At 54.7% G+C, this 15,495-nt stretch overlaps 1 protein-coding gene across 1 annotated transcript in view; it reads right to left on the bottom strand.

Annotated features, from left to right (window-relative positions):
- Positions 1-414: 414 nt before the first annotated feature.
- The window catches only part of LOC119097774 (putative U5 small nuclear ribonucleoprotein 200 kDa helicase), a gene marked incomplete at its 3' end in the record, with an annotated part of 64,056 nt that continues 48,975 nt past the window's right edge, over positions 415-15,495 (bottom strand). The window contains 4 exon segments of the mRNA XM_037220746.1: positions 415-522; positions 7,540-7,629; positions 7,919-8,111; positions 14,602-14,927. Of these exon segments, the coding sequence (XP_037076641.1) occupies positions 415-522; positions 7,540-7,629; positions 7,919-8,111; positions 14,602-14,927 (717 nt within the window).

Genomic DNA, 15,495 nt, shown 5'->3' with positions numbered 1-15,495 from the left:
TTATTTTGCAGCCGATCACGCAGGCCATCCGGCTGTCAGCGCAGGGCGCGGTGCCGCCGACGGCGCGCGCGCCCGGCTGCCTCGTAAATCAGCTCCGAGCGGCACTAATTGCCCGCCATCAGCCGTGCTCACCTAGGGCCGCGCGCCGCGCAGCGCCGCGCCTGGGGCCGGCGGCGGCGGCGGCGGCGGCGCGGGCGCTCGTCTCTCAGCGCGGCCTGACTGACCCCAACATGCGGCTGCTTTCGACACCGCACCGCGCGAGTCACGTGTCGCCGTCCGGCAGGCGGCGGCCCGCTCCGAACGCGAGGGTGACGCGTGGAGGGGACGCTGACGGCGGAAGCGCCGCGCACCAGCTCGGGCCGGCGTGAGGGGGGGCTCAACGCGGTTCCGGCTCGGCCGCGTGTGCCCGCTGACCTGTTGCAGGAAGCGGGCCACGTCGGCCATCTGCTTGTCGTCCAGCTGCAGCAGTTTGTTGCGATCCTCGTCCTCCAGCTCCATGATGTCGAACACGGTGGTCACCTCCTGCCGGTGTCGGAAAGGCGGGTCAGCGCCAAATCGCGACAGGCCTCCGAAACTCAGCAGCCGCCGACGGGTCAGACCCCCCCCCCCCCCCCTATCCCCTCCATCACGCCGCCCGGGCGATGGATCCAATCCCACCACGCCGGCAGACCCGACACCTGGGTCAGCACCTACCGACGACCCCTGCCTCCAGGACTCGAGCACAGGTCACGACAGACCCGACACCTGGATCAGCACCTACCGACGACCCCTGCCTCCAAGAGCCGAGCACAGGTCACGGCAGACCCGACACCTGAGTCAGCACCTACCGAAGACCCCTGCCTCCAGAAGCCAAGCACAGGTCCGACACCTATGTCAGACCCTACCGACGATCCCTGCCTCCAGGAGCCGAGCACAGGTCCAGACAGACCCGACAACCTGGGTCAGCACCTATCGACGACCCCTGCCTCCAGAAGCCAAGCACAGGTCCGACACCCCCGTTCCATGCAAAAGCAATGCCCTCCCGCTTGCTTATAACGCGCCGTGTCTTCCCGCCGCGAGCCCTGCAGCCCCCCTCCACCCACGCCTGCACCGGAACGAGCCGGCTCCGCCTGTGGGCCCGACCCTGATGCCCCAGTGACGGCTCCCTTCCGTCCCCGCCGCGCTCCGTGGCCGCCGACGACGCGCCCGGGGGAGCTGCGAACCCCGGCTCCGCCTGTGGGCCCGACCCTGACGCCCCAGTGACGGCTCCCTTCCGCCCCCGCCGCGCTCCGTGGTCGCCGACGACGCGCCCGGGGGAGTTGCGGCCGCGCCCGCCGCTACTGCCAGGCGGCGCAATCCGGCCGGCTCCGATCAGGCACCTAATCACCCGCGTCAGTCCCGGCGGGCCGAACCGCCCCCCCGCGCGCGACGACAGACTGCCGCTGACCACACAGGTACGGGGGCGCGCGGCCGTGTCGATGCAGAGGCCGATGTGGAGGCGGTTGATAAAGAGAGATGACGGGGAACCACATCCGGCTGGCCTTGCACCAGGCGCCATGGGCCGGATCTTCTGACTTTTCGCTATGAAATAATATTCACGGACGGACAGGCGAGGTGGTTTCATCTTAGCCAAAGCTGGGCGAGGTCAATTTCCTTCCCCTCATGCCATTGGAGAGTGCTGTGTGGCAGGCAGTCCCCCTCCCCCCAATTCTTGTAAAAAAGGCTCCGCAAGCCACATCCAACGGCGCCATTGTTCAGTCACCCGGCAAAACCTGGAACCATTTCGTTTCTGAAAAAAACATGCGCGATGAGCGTATCACTAGCCATCACAAGTTCACACGCGCTGCCTCTTATAGTTTTCGTCGTCTTAAAAATGCCGCTTGACGGTGACATACGTCACCTGGCTCAGCGGATGTTTGAAAACAAAATGCGAGTAATGCATTAACAAGCGTCACGAGATAGCTGACAACCCAAGACCGAGAGGAATAGCACTGGTGGACGGAAGCGGAACACTGACACAACAGAAACGTAGTTGCTGGACTACCACCACATCATGCACGAGAGCAATACCTCAGCATGATGCCGCAATCACGAGAGCAGCACACCACGTAAATTGCTTGAAAACAACGCGCCTCTGTTTAATACCTCGCGTCTTGTACAATAACACAACGAATTATCTGCAGCGAACAAGAAAATCTGCGAACCATAAAGCAAGGAAAGGCACAACCAGGAGCACAAAATCAACACTAAAAGCGTTTCAAAGCGTAACAAAAGCGTTGCCAGGCTGTTGAGATACGCCAAATAGAAAAAAACTTTCCACGAAATTAGGCTGATGAAACCAGAATGCATCCAGAACCAAAACAGTTTTCTGGGCAGATCCTGGTCACAACACCTTGGATTTTCCATTTCATTTCATGTTATATAAACTTAGCCCCAACTTAGATTGGACGGATTTCTGGGATCAGCGCGAACACCAAGCAGTGTTTGTAGCGCAAGCCCTGATCTCACCATCAGACCTTGGCGATCCGCGTCTACGGCAGAATTTTGTGACAAAAGATTAACTTGCGACAATAGGCTCGGCACGTTACGTTCTAGGCTCCTGGTTCTAGTTGGGTTCTAGATCCGGTCAGGTTCGGCTTTGGTTAGGTTCGGCACGCTTCTGCCCTCTGACGTCCACATGACCTTTAGCGCGGCGGCTGCCGCCGGCCGCAGGCCATCCCAGTCGGGGGCAGATAGTGAGCGCTTAAGCCGAGACCATCGCACAACCGCCACGGGGCACGAATGCAGACGCTTCAACCAACTCGGCTATCTAACGACTGAGCTGTCCGCCGGCTATCTACCGACTGAGCTGTCCGCGAAGAACGCCGGGAGCTAACCGGAAGCTGTCCCTTCTGGTTCGCTCAGTTCGTAGAGCACTGGACTCGTGATCAGGATTCTGGTTCGAATACCAGCCACTCCACAGAGATAATTCGGGTTGTGACGCATGCATGGCTGACAGCCAAACGCCATTCAGTCATCCGCACTCTACACCTGGCGAAGGCTGTCGAGTGAACTGGACGAAACGTTACGCAAGTACGCTCCAGACGAGAACGGTAGTCCGAACAATGAGTCCCACCGTGGGCTACATCAAGTCCTTCTCAGCACTCCATAACGCCTGACGACAGCTGGAAGGTTCATTGGCCAAAATATGTAACTAGTCCGCGCCCAGCCAGGGGAAGTCGACTTACCCGCCTACGGTTTGTCGAGCACAACTCAAAAGCAGACGCTCGCAGCACTTCCAAATTTTCAGTGCCTATTAATGCACCAATTTGGCATTTTTTGTGCACATTCAAAGTTTTGATCTGCCGAAGTCAGTGCCCTAGGTCAGGTCAGAGGTCAGCTTCTAAACAACTTTGACCACGCATAACTTTTTGTGCGTTGTTTGTCACTGCTCACACTTGCTACAGAAATAGAGCATGATAGTACCTACAGTTTGTGTCTCAGATTTTCTAAAGCACGGTCAGTGACCTGAGGTGGGTCGATTTTTGCCATTTTTCGTACCAAATGCAAATGTTTACGCACTTTTGTGTAGTTTTGTTCCTTGTATAGGAGAAAAGGGGTACTAACTCGCATGCACAACCAGTGTACGACCACAGAGCAAATGAAGTTGGCCTAAGTCACCACCTACCTCTATGGGCGCCTTCTGTAAAACGCATGCTGAGCTCAAAGTAGGCAATGCTATAGGGCAATTTTGGGTGCAAAATTCGAATATTTCAATAAAAAAATTATATCAATCTAATGCATAGTGAGGTCATGGTTTGTCACGTGAAGGCAAGAAAGACCAAGAGGTCATCAAGGTCAATGGCCAATGTTGTCAGGAGCGGAGAGGTTAGATGAACGAGTGAGATGCGTGTAGCCACCTCTACGCCGGGTTTGTCAGGCTGATGACATGTACAAATTTAGGTGGCAACGTGCCTGTTCTCAGTTCGTTGCGAATACACTGCCAAGCGTGGAGGGGACTGTACAATGTAAGAGCTATGCGATCTCGGGCACCTCCAGATGCACAAGACACTATTTCTGACCACCGAAAAAGCACTGCAGTGGTCACTTAGACCCGGCAACATTTCACGTTTTTTCATTCAGAGTTTATGAATTTGACCTAAGTTGACTTCAACTGACCTCTAGGTCCGCCTAAAAAGGTATTTTGGTATTTTTTGCGCCTGGGATGCTCTTCTCCCACAGCTGCACCTCATAAAACAAGCTTAGTCAGAAGCATATTGTAAAAGAAAAAAGTAGCGTTCTTGTAGGCCTATCGTTGACCATTTTTGAATAATGACCTGACCTGATCCTTGTGGGAGGGTAAAAATGGTCGGAATGGACTCCCCAAAGTCTTAACGCTTACTTCTGTGCCCTCAGTATCCGTCTTGACGCCTAAACACAACTCAACTACATCTATCACATCGATCATTTTTTCTTTCATGACCTCTGGTGACCTCATATTTAACCGAAGATAAAAAACTGGTGTGTTTTCTATATCATTTAACGAGACCCTCACAACCGCATCTTCAGTTTTCTCGTATGACGTCCAGAAGTTGGAGATCCCAGGGAAGTCAGAAACTCCCCTGGCCAGGCGCGCTTCCCTGACCCCTGGTCAGGCGCGGGCTAACACGCCAGACGAGAACGGCGGTCCGCACAGTTATTCCATCCATCATTTCGATAATTGTTGCGCGTTGGCCACGCCAGTAACTGCGGACTGTATTGACAAGTGAGCGAAGCTACAGCAGCGGAAGACACACAGCTTCCCTTTCATTTTACTAACCATGATACTGATGAGATATGGCTTGTATACAACACAAGAAAGCATGACCAGTCCATTCACCACCCCACCCTCACAATAGCAGCCAAGCGCATGATGTGGCCGTGTTTACATCAATGACCCACACAACTACACCTCCACGAAATCAGGCCAACCTCTGAAAATTTGAGATGGTATTCTTGAGTTTCTTTCTCAGTGAGATGTTTGCTTAATGTTGTTAAATTTTTGCAACCTGGTTTGCTGATGTGTCAAGTGTGCCATGGGATTTCTGTCACTGAAGCACTTGCTATGAAAATCAAGATATTATTTTTGCAAAACCGCATCATGTTCGGCAGCATAATCCAACTTTAGATGGCTTCACTTGATAAATACCAATATTCATAATTTTTTAACATTGCGAACTGTAGAAGTCCGTTAAATTTGACCCACAAACCGACCAAATTTCGCGGGTTTTTGCGAATGAGATGTTGGTGGGTGGAAAAGTTACGTCTCCAGTTCAGAGCATCCAAGTTTTGAGAACAATTTTCCGACATCTGCGGGTTCCTGTGATGAAGTGGCACTGGAATTGGCGGTTCAAGTGGCACGGAATGGGTTGAAGGTATCTTTGGCAGCTACGTAGCCACAACTGTCTGCAGGCCACACCGTCCAACACGTGTGCACACCCAGCGCGTGACGCTCTTTTGGATATGGCAGCACTGGACAGCTGCGTAATAAAGAACGTACATTTTTTATTGCACCGGTCATATCTAATGACAAATCGTTCGCCTCAGCGCACGCTGTCGCGTTTAGTCCAAGAGGAATTCCGAGAAGAGGAGGAAATCCGAGATTAATTTTGTCTGATGCTGGTACTGTGCCTAACTGGGAGCTCCCCGTCTATTGCGCGCACAGCCAGCCCGCCGATCATCCTGCTGCCACGGGCAATGTATTAGCTCACTGCTGTCACGACATCAAACGAAATTACGGGGGCTCTCGCGCATGCGCGGCGCCACGCCACCCGCCGTCGCAGGTAGCACGTCGGGGCCACTGAAGTCACTCAACCGCGGAGCATTCGCATTCTGCGAGCGCACATGAGCTAGTGAGTACCAGCACATAGTGATTAAAGCAGAGTGAGAGCACGAGAGTGAGCCACGCGTGCAATATTCCCTGGCTGGAGTTAGATGATTGCGAGGCTTTCGCACCGTGAGCATGGCTGGAGGGGAGTTCCAAATAAAATGGGATATATCCCGCAACGGGAGCTGAAGTGAGAGAGGAGAGCGAAAGCGAGAGAGCGAGACGGAGAGAGAGAGAGAGAGAGAGAGAGAGAGAGAGAGAGAGAGAGAGAGAGAGAGAGAGAGAGAGAGAGAGAGAGAGAGAGAGAGAGAGAGAGAGAGAGACAGAGACAGAGACAGAGAACAGAGACAGAGAACAGAGACAGAGACGAGACAGAGACAGAGACAGAGACAGAGACAGAGACAGAGACAGAGACAGAGACAGAACAGAGACAGAGACAGAGACAGAGACAGAGACAGAGACAGAGACAGAGACAGAGACAGAGACAGAGACAGAGACAAGAGACAGAGACAGAGACAGAGACAGAGACAGAGACGAGAGACAGAGACAGAGACAGAGACAGAGACAGAGACAGAGACAGAGACAGAGCAGAGACAGAGACAGAGGACAGAGACAGAGACAGAGACAGAGACAGAGACAGAGACAGAGACAGAGACAGAGACAGAGACAGAGACAGAGACAGAGACAGAGACAGAGGACAGAGACAGAGACAGAGACAGAGAGACAGAGACAGAGACAGAGACAGAGACAGAGACAGAGACGAGACAGAGGACAGGACAGAGACAGAGACAGAGACAGAGACAAGAGGACAGAGACAGGACAGAGACAGAGACGAGAGAGACAGAGACAGAGACAGAGACAGAGACAGAGACAGAGACAGAGACAGAGAGAGAGAGACAGACAGACAGACAGACAGACAGACAGACAGACAGAACAGACAGACAGACAGACAGACAGGACAGACAGACAGACAGACAGACAGAACAGACAGACAGACAGAGACAGACAGACAGACAGACAGACAGACAGACAGACAGACAGACAGACAGACAGACAGACAGACAGACAGAGACAGAGACAGAGACAGAGACAGAGACAGAGACAGAGACAGAGACAGAGACAGAGACAGAGACAGAGACAGACAGAGAGAGACAGAGAGAGACAGAGAGAGACAGAGAGAATTATGCAAACGGGGACCATATTTCATCAAACCAGGCATACTGGAGCCAGCAGCTTATGCAATGGCTCACTTGACTGACGTTTCAGTCTCAGAAACCAACCTCCGTTAGATAATATTTCCACGAGCACTTTACTAAGGATTACTTAACGGTTCCGCTGTCTAGCTGTGTTAGTCAGGGCGCATTCTATATCCCTTCATACAAAAGTCATCAATTCAAAAATATGGCGGAGCTTCACACAAAATGCTTTGTGCGTTTCTTTGCTACTGCAATACTCCAAGCATTTCAGTAGACGGCCAATACCATGCGTCTGGTGAAATAAAAGTTGAGAATCAACGAAACTTGCAGCTCACCGGCCCACGTCGGCGTTATTGCAATTCAGCTACCTCGCGCCACTCCACTACTTGTGATCCAGCACGCCACCCGTTTAAACCCCACACGACACCCCATCGCGCTGGTGCGCCTCCCCGAACGAGCGGCAACCGGCTCTGCGGGGGTCGGGGGGCGCGTGTGCTCGCGCGCCGTCGCTGTCCTCACCTTCTCTTCGCAGCGTTTGATGATCTCGGGTGTGAAGTGCGGCAGCTGCTTCAGGTAGCTGTCCTTGGACCACATCGCCTGCGTGCACATCTGAAGGGGGACGGATACTTAATCGCCGGGAGACAGAGCCGCCTGACACGCTTTCGTGTGCCGGTGATCGCACAAATACATTACAGACCACTCACACACAACCTGCATCAGTCAACAACTACAATCCATGAAAAGGCTCCCACCCACCAAGGCTTACAGCATTCACGGCCTTCCCCGCGCTCTGTGACCGGCGTCCTGCCGCCAAATACCCTCACGGCAGCCCGCCTCGGCTCGGCTCGGTCCGGCCCGCGTGCCGGTCCGGCCGCGGCTGCCCCGCCCGGCCCCTGACCTGCGCCAGCTCCATGGAGGCGAGCGCCGGCGAGAGCCAGCCGTTAGAGGAGAGCACGTCGACACAGGCCTGGATCAGGCGCACCACCCGCTGCAGGATCAGCTCCGTGTCCTGCTGCAGCTCTGCCGACAGCTGCATCCGGCTGCAGTGCGCCTGCACAAGCAGGTTGGTCTTCGTGTGTGGGTCGTTGTACCTGTGGCGGCGAGAGGCGGCCGGTGAGCGGTGGCGGTGGCGGTGGCGGTGGCGGTGGCGGTGCCGTCCGGCGGCCAACCGGCGACGGGAACTCCCCCTCCCTCTCCCGCCAATGACCGGTGGACCGGACGGCGTCGGGGTCAAGCACGGCTGGGGAGAGCCCAGGGCGACGACGGATTCCGATCGGCGACGGGACGCTATGTGCTGTAATGAAGAGCCATCGCACACACAGGTCGGCATCGAGCGGCCGCATCATGCTCGCCGGCGCCACCGAGCTGAAGGGCAGTTGGGGAGGCATTTTACAGGTGTTCGCGCCGGGGAATGCTTTTGAGCGCACAACACCCAGATGTTCCCTCCCGCCATCAATAATTAGTCGGCGTTGGCGACGGTGACGGGCGGCCGCGCCGCATCGCGTGACCCCTCCGAGCAACAATCTAAATTCATGGCCGGAAGCGTCTCGGTGGCGCCACCCGCCGCTCCGCGGCTGGTCGTGTCAGCCAGGTCGGCCGAGGCAGCCGAGGGCGGCGCCGAGCCGGTCAGGCCTCGGCCAGAAGCCCGGTCGGCGCCGAGGCCGGCAGTGTCAGCCGGATCGGTCGGGGCGGCCGAGGGCGGCTCCGAGGCCGGTCCGGTCTGTCGGGCGAGCCCGGTCGGCTCCGAGGCCGGTCCCGTCTCTGTCGAGCGAGCCCGGTCGGCTCCGAGGCCGGTCCGGTCTCCGTCGAGCGAGCCCGGTCGGCTCCGAGGCCGGTCCGGTCTCCGTCGAGCGAGCCCGGTCGGCTCCGAGGTCGGTCCGGTCTCAGTCGAGCGAGCCCGGTCGGCTCCGAGGCCGGTCCGGTCTCCGTCGAGAGGGCCCGGTCGTCTCAGCGGGCCGGCGCTTTTGAAGCTTTGTCCTCAGCGGTCGGCGACAGCTCTCTGGCCCCAGCGGCAGTCTGAGCACAACACAATAGGCCTTGTGTGGCCACAGAATCCGTCCAGTCTGAATTCCGGACCTGTGAGGGACACTGGACTAGATAAAGTTTGTCCCCAGAGGCTTTTGTGCCACCGCGCGAGACATTCCGTCCGCGGATAAGTTTGTCGGCCGCCAAACGCGTCGATTCGAGAGGAAGGACACGACCGCTGCGAACGCTGCTCAGCCAACCATTCAGCCTGGACAGTGTTCCATCAGGCGCCAGCATCACCTGCGATTTTCCATTTCGGATGCCGTCTGCAGGGCCTGTGCGGGCCATTAGCGCTCGGTCTGCAGCGCCCAGCTCCCGCGCCGACCGGCGCATTAATGGATCGCCTGAGAGGAACGTTTGGCAATTTGAGTGAGCAGGCTTCAACGCTCTCCTACGGCCGGGCAGCGAGGCGGCCGGTTCAAGACATCATTTGGTCTGGTAAGCGGACCACCACACGCTGTCTTGAGCATGTGGCTATGGCAGCCTGTGCGGCAACTTTGTAGCGCAATAATCCGCTAAAACGGAGCCAAGTCGAACTTCCACGATGCGTATACAACACGTTCTCGAACATCGGATATTTCGAAACAAGTGCTCGCTCTGGATAACCCCAAACGATAGTCACGTCCCAGCACAGCGCTCAGAACTTCATGCCGCTCGACCGGTTCGTTGCGTTCATTATGATACCCCCTTTTCCTTGACAACACTGTCAATTAGCCAGCGGCGCTCTTCGACAGGGGTCCCCAACACCGCCCCACTTGTGGTGGTCTAGTTAACAGTTCTGTCTGGTTCTATTCTGGTGCGTTCCTTGTAGTCCCTCTCTCATCTGTTCAAACTCCGGGCGAAAACGGTAGTGGCGTAAAGTTCACAGCGTCGCGTCATAACACACACTCGGTTTTGTGATGGAAATAACAGGAGCGCACAGAAATTATTCCCGACATTTTTCTGGGGGAGCGGAACGGCCACTGCCAGCATACACAGCACCTCCGCGATGTGATCTCGACCATGCCGTCAAGCCAACACTGCACAGTCCTCCTGCGCAGCACCAAACAGCACTTCAGCGATACTCTGTCCCAAAAGTCGCCCATTTGCGGGTGTGATGGCGCCGGCGGCCAGGGTGGGTGCTGTCGGCGCCGGCCGCGTCACCATCGACCGCATGTGCGACGAGCCGGGGCGGCGCGCCTCGCACGCATCCCCACGAGATTGCTGACACGCCGTCGAGCATCGACGCGCCGCGCCGTCATAATAGGATTTGGTACCGTATCCGACTTGCAGATTTGTCGTGATGTCGTGCCCGGAGTGCCCCGGGCGTGCCGGGGACTCCGCTGCACGGAGCAAGCGCGGCACCACGCGGCCGGCAGCCACGGTGATCTGATGTCAAAGGCACCACTGTCTCGCCCCATTTTCGCACAGGTGAGTTCGCGTTAATTCAATGCGAGGAGCAAATTGGCCCCGGACATCTACAGATCACCATGTCGACTTTGCCGCTGAAGACATGAAACCAGCCGGCGGAGCGTGAAATTCCATTTGACATTAAAAGCGCCTAAATTTGGTCGCCTGCGCGAAAACTTAATGCGGGGAGCGAGTTGCCCTCAGGCATCTCGAGATCACCGTGTCGATTTTGTCGTTGAAGAGCTCAAACCGACCGGCGGAGCGTGAGCTACCATTTGACATATAAAAGCGCTCGAATTTTGCCACCGGAGCACTCATAACACGACACACTGGAGCACACACGGATTTTTCCGGCATGACACGTGCGTCAGATTTTAGGAGCACGCCAGATGAAAGTGGACGCAAGAGCCCATGTAGAGCATTATGCGATACACAAAGCCGTTTTGTGCCAGCGGTGGATGCAGGGATATATAATTAGGCGCGCGTCTGCCAACTGCCAAGGGCAATTAGGGAATTAGACTTCGGCAATTAACCACAGCATTGCAGCAATTAATTTCACGTCTGGCTTGGGCTGTTCACTCTCTCAGCTCACTCTGCTTTGAGATGATCAAAAATGCTACGCACAACCAGACATAAGAATTATATGAATATTAAAGGATTAAAGGGCTTAGTCATAGATTACTCAGGTATGCTCTAAAAAGGGGCAGTGCAAGCTATTAAGACGTATTATTTCAGGGCAAGCAAAGCCACGGTGATTAATAACCTTGTTCATAAGGCTCGTAAAACAACATCTTCTTAGCCAGATGTAGGAATACCACAAAGATAAGGGGTTCATCTCGTTGCCCATGGAGTTCTTCTGTCAAAACGTGCTGATGCACCCGAATCAGTGCGAGATGAATGCATACCGCCCACTTGTTCATTCCCCGACGCCGCCCCTGCTACGTCTGGTTTGGCAGACGCCAAAAATACTGAAGTGCCAACTTTTACCTCCTGTCTGCGTTGCCCGACACCATAAGGGTTTGGACTATTTCGGCCTCTGACGTATTACTACTGTCGCTGTACATGGCGCCAGCGCGGTGAGAAGAGAAGAGAAGAGAAGAGAAGAGCAGAGAGGAGGAGAGAAGACAACCATAACCTTATTTCTCGCCGGCCGTACAGTGAAGAAATGTCTGTTCCAGTCGACCACAATCTAATTGCCTAATGTCGTCTATGCACAAGAATTTGGCTATTGGCGTATATAATGTCACCTGCGTGAATTTCATTACTGGAAGCAATCGATAACCTCTGTCAGTAAGATTATCTTGCTGCCTAAATCGCTCAGCATAGCTCACGCTTACAGCCGAGTACGTCAAGCAATCTTATGATTTCCGGATCTGCGTCTGGACGGTCACATACATCACACCTCACCAAGATGTGGCCGGCCAAGATGTGCGTAGAGTTACGCCACAATTCAGTCGAGCATCGGCCGGGCGTAGTGATAGAGACGCGGACAGAACGTTCGTACCGAAGAAGTGACTTCTCCTAACATGCATCACCCAAAAATATCCCTCCAGCAACCTGTGGTTGACGTAGGAAGCACTCGTCTCGACGGGTTGCGTGAAACTGGCGTCTGGGACTTGTCACGATTAAAGACGTGAGCTTTTAACGTTAGCTATCTCAAAACGCGGGACAAACAGGACAATCAGTATGATTCCCACAGAAAGACAGGCTCAACGAGTTTCACATTCTCACTATTTCAAAACAACTTATATTTAACGAATCAGCTTCCCCTTCCATATACGGCTCTGAGCTAAGCATATCGCTTAGAAGTACACAGAGTTATCGACATAAGCACGTCATAATTCAAGCCGTACTCAGGGCTATAAAGCGGCCTCCTTGCTCAGTTTCAAAGCGATTAATCTGTGCTGTATTCCGTTCAGACGTCTGGCTGCACACCATTTATCATATATGGCATTAATTGCGACGTCACGCAGTGGCTACGAAATGCGACTCACAATTATACCGCAGCATGTTTATGGCAACAGATTCTGTTCAAGCACGTGCTTGGGTAACACACTGTGTACGTAAGCGCTGCTACTGATCAGACTAGACCAAAATCCACATCTTCCTTTGCAACATCAGTCGACGTCCAGGTCACGTTGGGAGGCCAAGTAGAATTTTCGAACTGACCTCACAGAAGTCTTAAAACCCGTTAAGCCATGAAGCGGTGACTGCAGTGTTAATGGTGACGTACAGGTCATGCAAAATCAAGGTCACGCCGGGCCAGATCATCGAAATTGTCCTACACACCGCTCAAAGAATCAATATCATCATCAAAGACAATCCTAAATGTTGGATCATTCACGGTGACCGACAAGGAAGGTCGCGGAATCACCCTAGATAACCTCACACTACTACTTGAAAGTAAATGGTGGCATGCTCTGAACTGCATCGGCTTCACTATGCGGCTATATGTGAGACTACGAAGGGACGGCGAAACAGCGACTCCCACTTGGTCTGGCCCGACCCGACAGGTCGAACAAAAGGAACGCTACCAAATGTCGCGCGCACACCGCGCCGCTAATCCACCTATGTGGAACGCGGCAGGCCACAAAACGCCGGAGATTTTCAAAGGGTTAAACTCTGGCTACATTTAGACTTTTACCACGGCAGGACACCATGACCTTTTAGATTCAAATTTTGCTGTTCTGCTACTCACACATTCTTCTGTGCACTTGCTTGTAATCCTACAATCTGCAACTGCCTAGATTCCCTTCATGGTCCCACCACTAGTTACCGGAATTTGTTCGGAGGGTCTACACTCTGCCCACGTTGGGCGACAGTGCCCGCACAGGACGAGACCACCCGGCCGGTACTCCCTACGGGCCCATGGCCGACCCAAAGCACCACCGTTAGATGGTCAGTGCTGCCACAATGCTGTGTACATCGATACCAAACGAATTCTACCGTTAAAACATTTTACATGTCATATCCATATCATGCACATATCATACATACATATATACATATATATTATATATATATATATATATATATATATATATCATACATATCATATCATGCACATATGTGATGGCCAACGCGACTTCACACGCACACCTTGCTAGATTCGGCCAAATGCGACGCTATCTCATGGCGTTTCGCTCGCACATTTATGCTGCGTATCCGGTAACTGGATCGTTTTCTACGAGGGACAGATAACTCGCCTCTGGCTGCTATATGACAGCCGGCGTGACGCGTACGCGGCTATCTCCCCGACACAACGCGGATATCTCCCGCCCGGCCCGACACCGGACCCGGCGCGCTGACGTCACCGCCCCACCCCCTCCTGAGTTCAGGCCGCGCACCCCTGGCACGGAGGCCGCCGACCGTGCCTGTCGCATTCACAGTGCGCCACACGCTGGACCCGCGAGACGGCCGCTGGCAGCGAACTACGAGCCGGCAGCGAGAAACTTGCCCGCCGCACATCTGGCGCCCCATTCGAAACGAGCTGTGCGCTGGCAAACGCTTCCAACAAAACACATTATTACCTCTGACTTCAAATGCGTACCACGCCGTATGTGCGTCGGCCACGGCGGAACAGTTTCGGCCGGCGTCCGGTATAACTTCCAGCACTGAGTGCGGCGCTGACGGCGCTGCCGTACAGCCGGGGCCGCATCTGAGCAGGAGATATCCTCATCTCCGGCCTAACCGCCATACGTATCTGAACAGATCTCCTGATCTGCGGCCATTCTGCGATGTGGCCGAGGCGACTGGCAGTCGGCGCAGTGGCGCCGCGGCTTCACCGGCGCTCGACAGCGGCGGCACAGCATGGCAACGGTGACGGCACAGCACGGCGACAGCGACGGCACAGCCCGACACGACACAGCGCGGCCGGAGGCCGAGCAGCCGGACCGAGCTGAAGACGTCGCACACGCCGACGTGCGGCAGAGGCCACGGACGTAGAGGTCAGAGGAGGACACAGCGTGGAGGACACGCTGTCCCCCCGCTAGAGCCGCACTTTGCTTTGTGCAGCGTAGTATAGTAGTGCACCGCGCATAGCGTATGCCGAATGATGTACGACGTACGACGTATGGCGTACGGCATATACATCTGGCGTATGGCGTATGTGGTATGGCGTGCGGCGGACGACGTGCGACGTGCGCGGCGTGGGTTTGTGAGACTCACCTAGGCTTCTGCAGTTTGTTGGGCAGCCGCTGGTGCAGGCTGGCCAGCAGGCTGTCCTCCCCGTGCCGGATCGGCAGCTCCGCGTACTCGGCCGCCGACGCGATGATCTCCATCAGGCCGCGGATCTTCGTCTTGGCGTTGAGCGACATGGAGAACAGCTCGATGGTGGTGTAGTTGATGTAGTAGTAGGCGGCGATCATGCCCAGGTTCAGCGGCGAGCAGTCCATCTCGTCCTCCACGGTGATGCACTTGCTCTGCTCCAGGTCGGACAGCGTCTTCTCCACCACCTCTGACAGGTGATCCGACAGGTGTCGGTGTGTTACGCCCTGCACAAGAGGTCGGGACAGGTCAGGTCATCGTTTAAGTGGTCCAGCACTGTTGACATTTATACACAGAAAATGAGTTTTCTGACTATGCATGACTGAGCATATTGCTATCAAGCATTGCGTCTTAGGGTTGTTCCTTCCGTCCCTCAAATCTCACGATAACGTTTACTCACCTACGTAAACACTGTCATGCAACCACACATCACCGACCCGAACGTATAGTTTTAATCAAAAAGCCAGCATAACAATTTAGATTCAGTGGCCGCTTCGTTGCCACCGGCGAAAACTGCGCCCATTGGTGAGTGTTTCAGAGAGCAAAAATCGACGACCAGTTAAAAAAAAATGCACGGCTGCAGGCCTCACTTCTTTAGGAGTCAAACCACACGTGACCTTACTGGCATGAAAAAATGCATACATCATATATGCTAGCTTTCCACGTACTCTAAGAATTCGGCGGGACTTCACAAAACATACACAAGCTAATCGTCCACAAATAACACCAGGTCCCATCCGTAAATATGATTCAAACCTTACACTGGAACACCACAAAACGAACCTTTCAGCATGC

The sequence above is a fragment of the Pollicipes pollicipes genome, unplaced genomic scaffold, assembly GCF_011947565.3.
Source record: "Pollicipes pollicipes isolate AB1234 unplaced genomic scaffold, Ppol_2.1 Scaffold_4339;HRSCAF=5111_pilon_pilon_pilon, whole genome shotgun sequence".
Taxonomy (NCBI): domain Eukaryota; kingdom Metazoa; phylum Arthropoda; class Thecostraca; order Pollicipedomorpha; family Pollicipedidae; genus Pollicipes; species Pollicipes pollicipes.
Note: the sequence above shows the minus strand (reverse complement) of the source record. Positions and strands in the feature narration are given on the sequence as shown.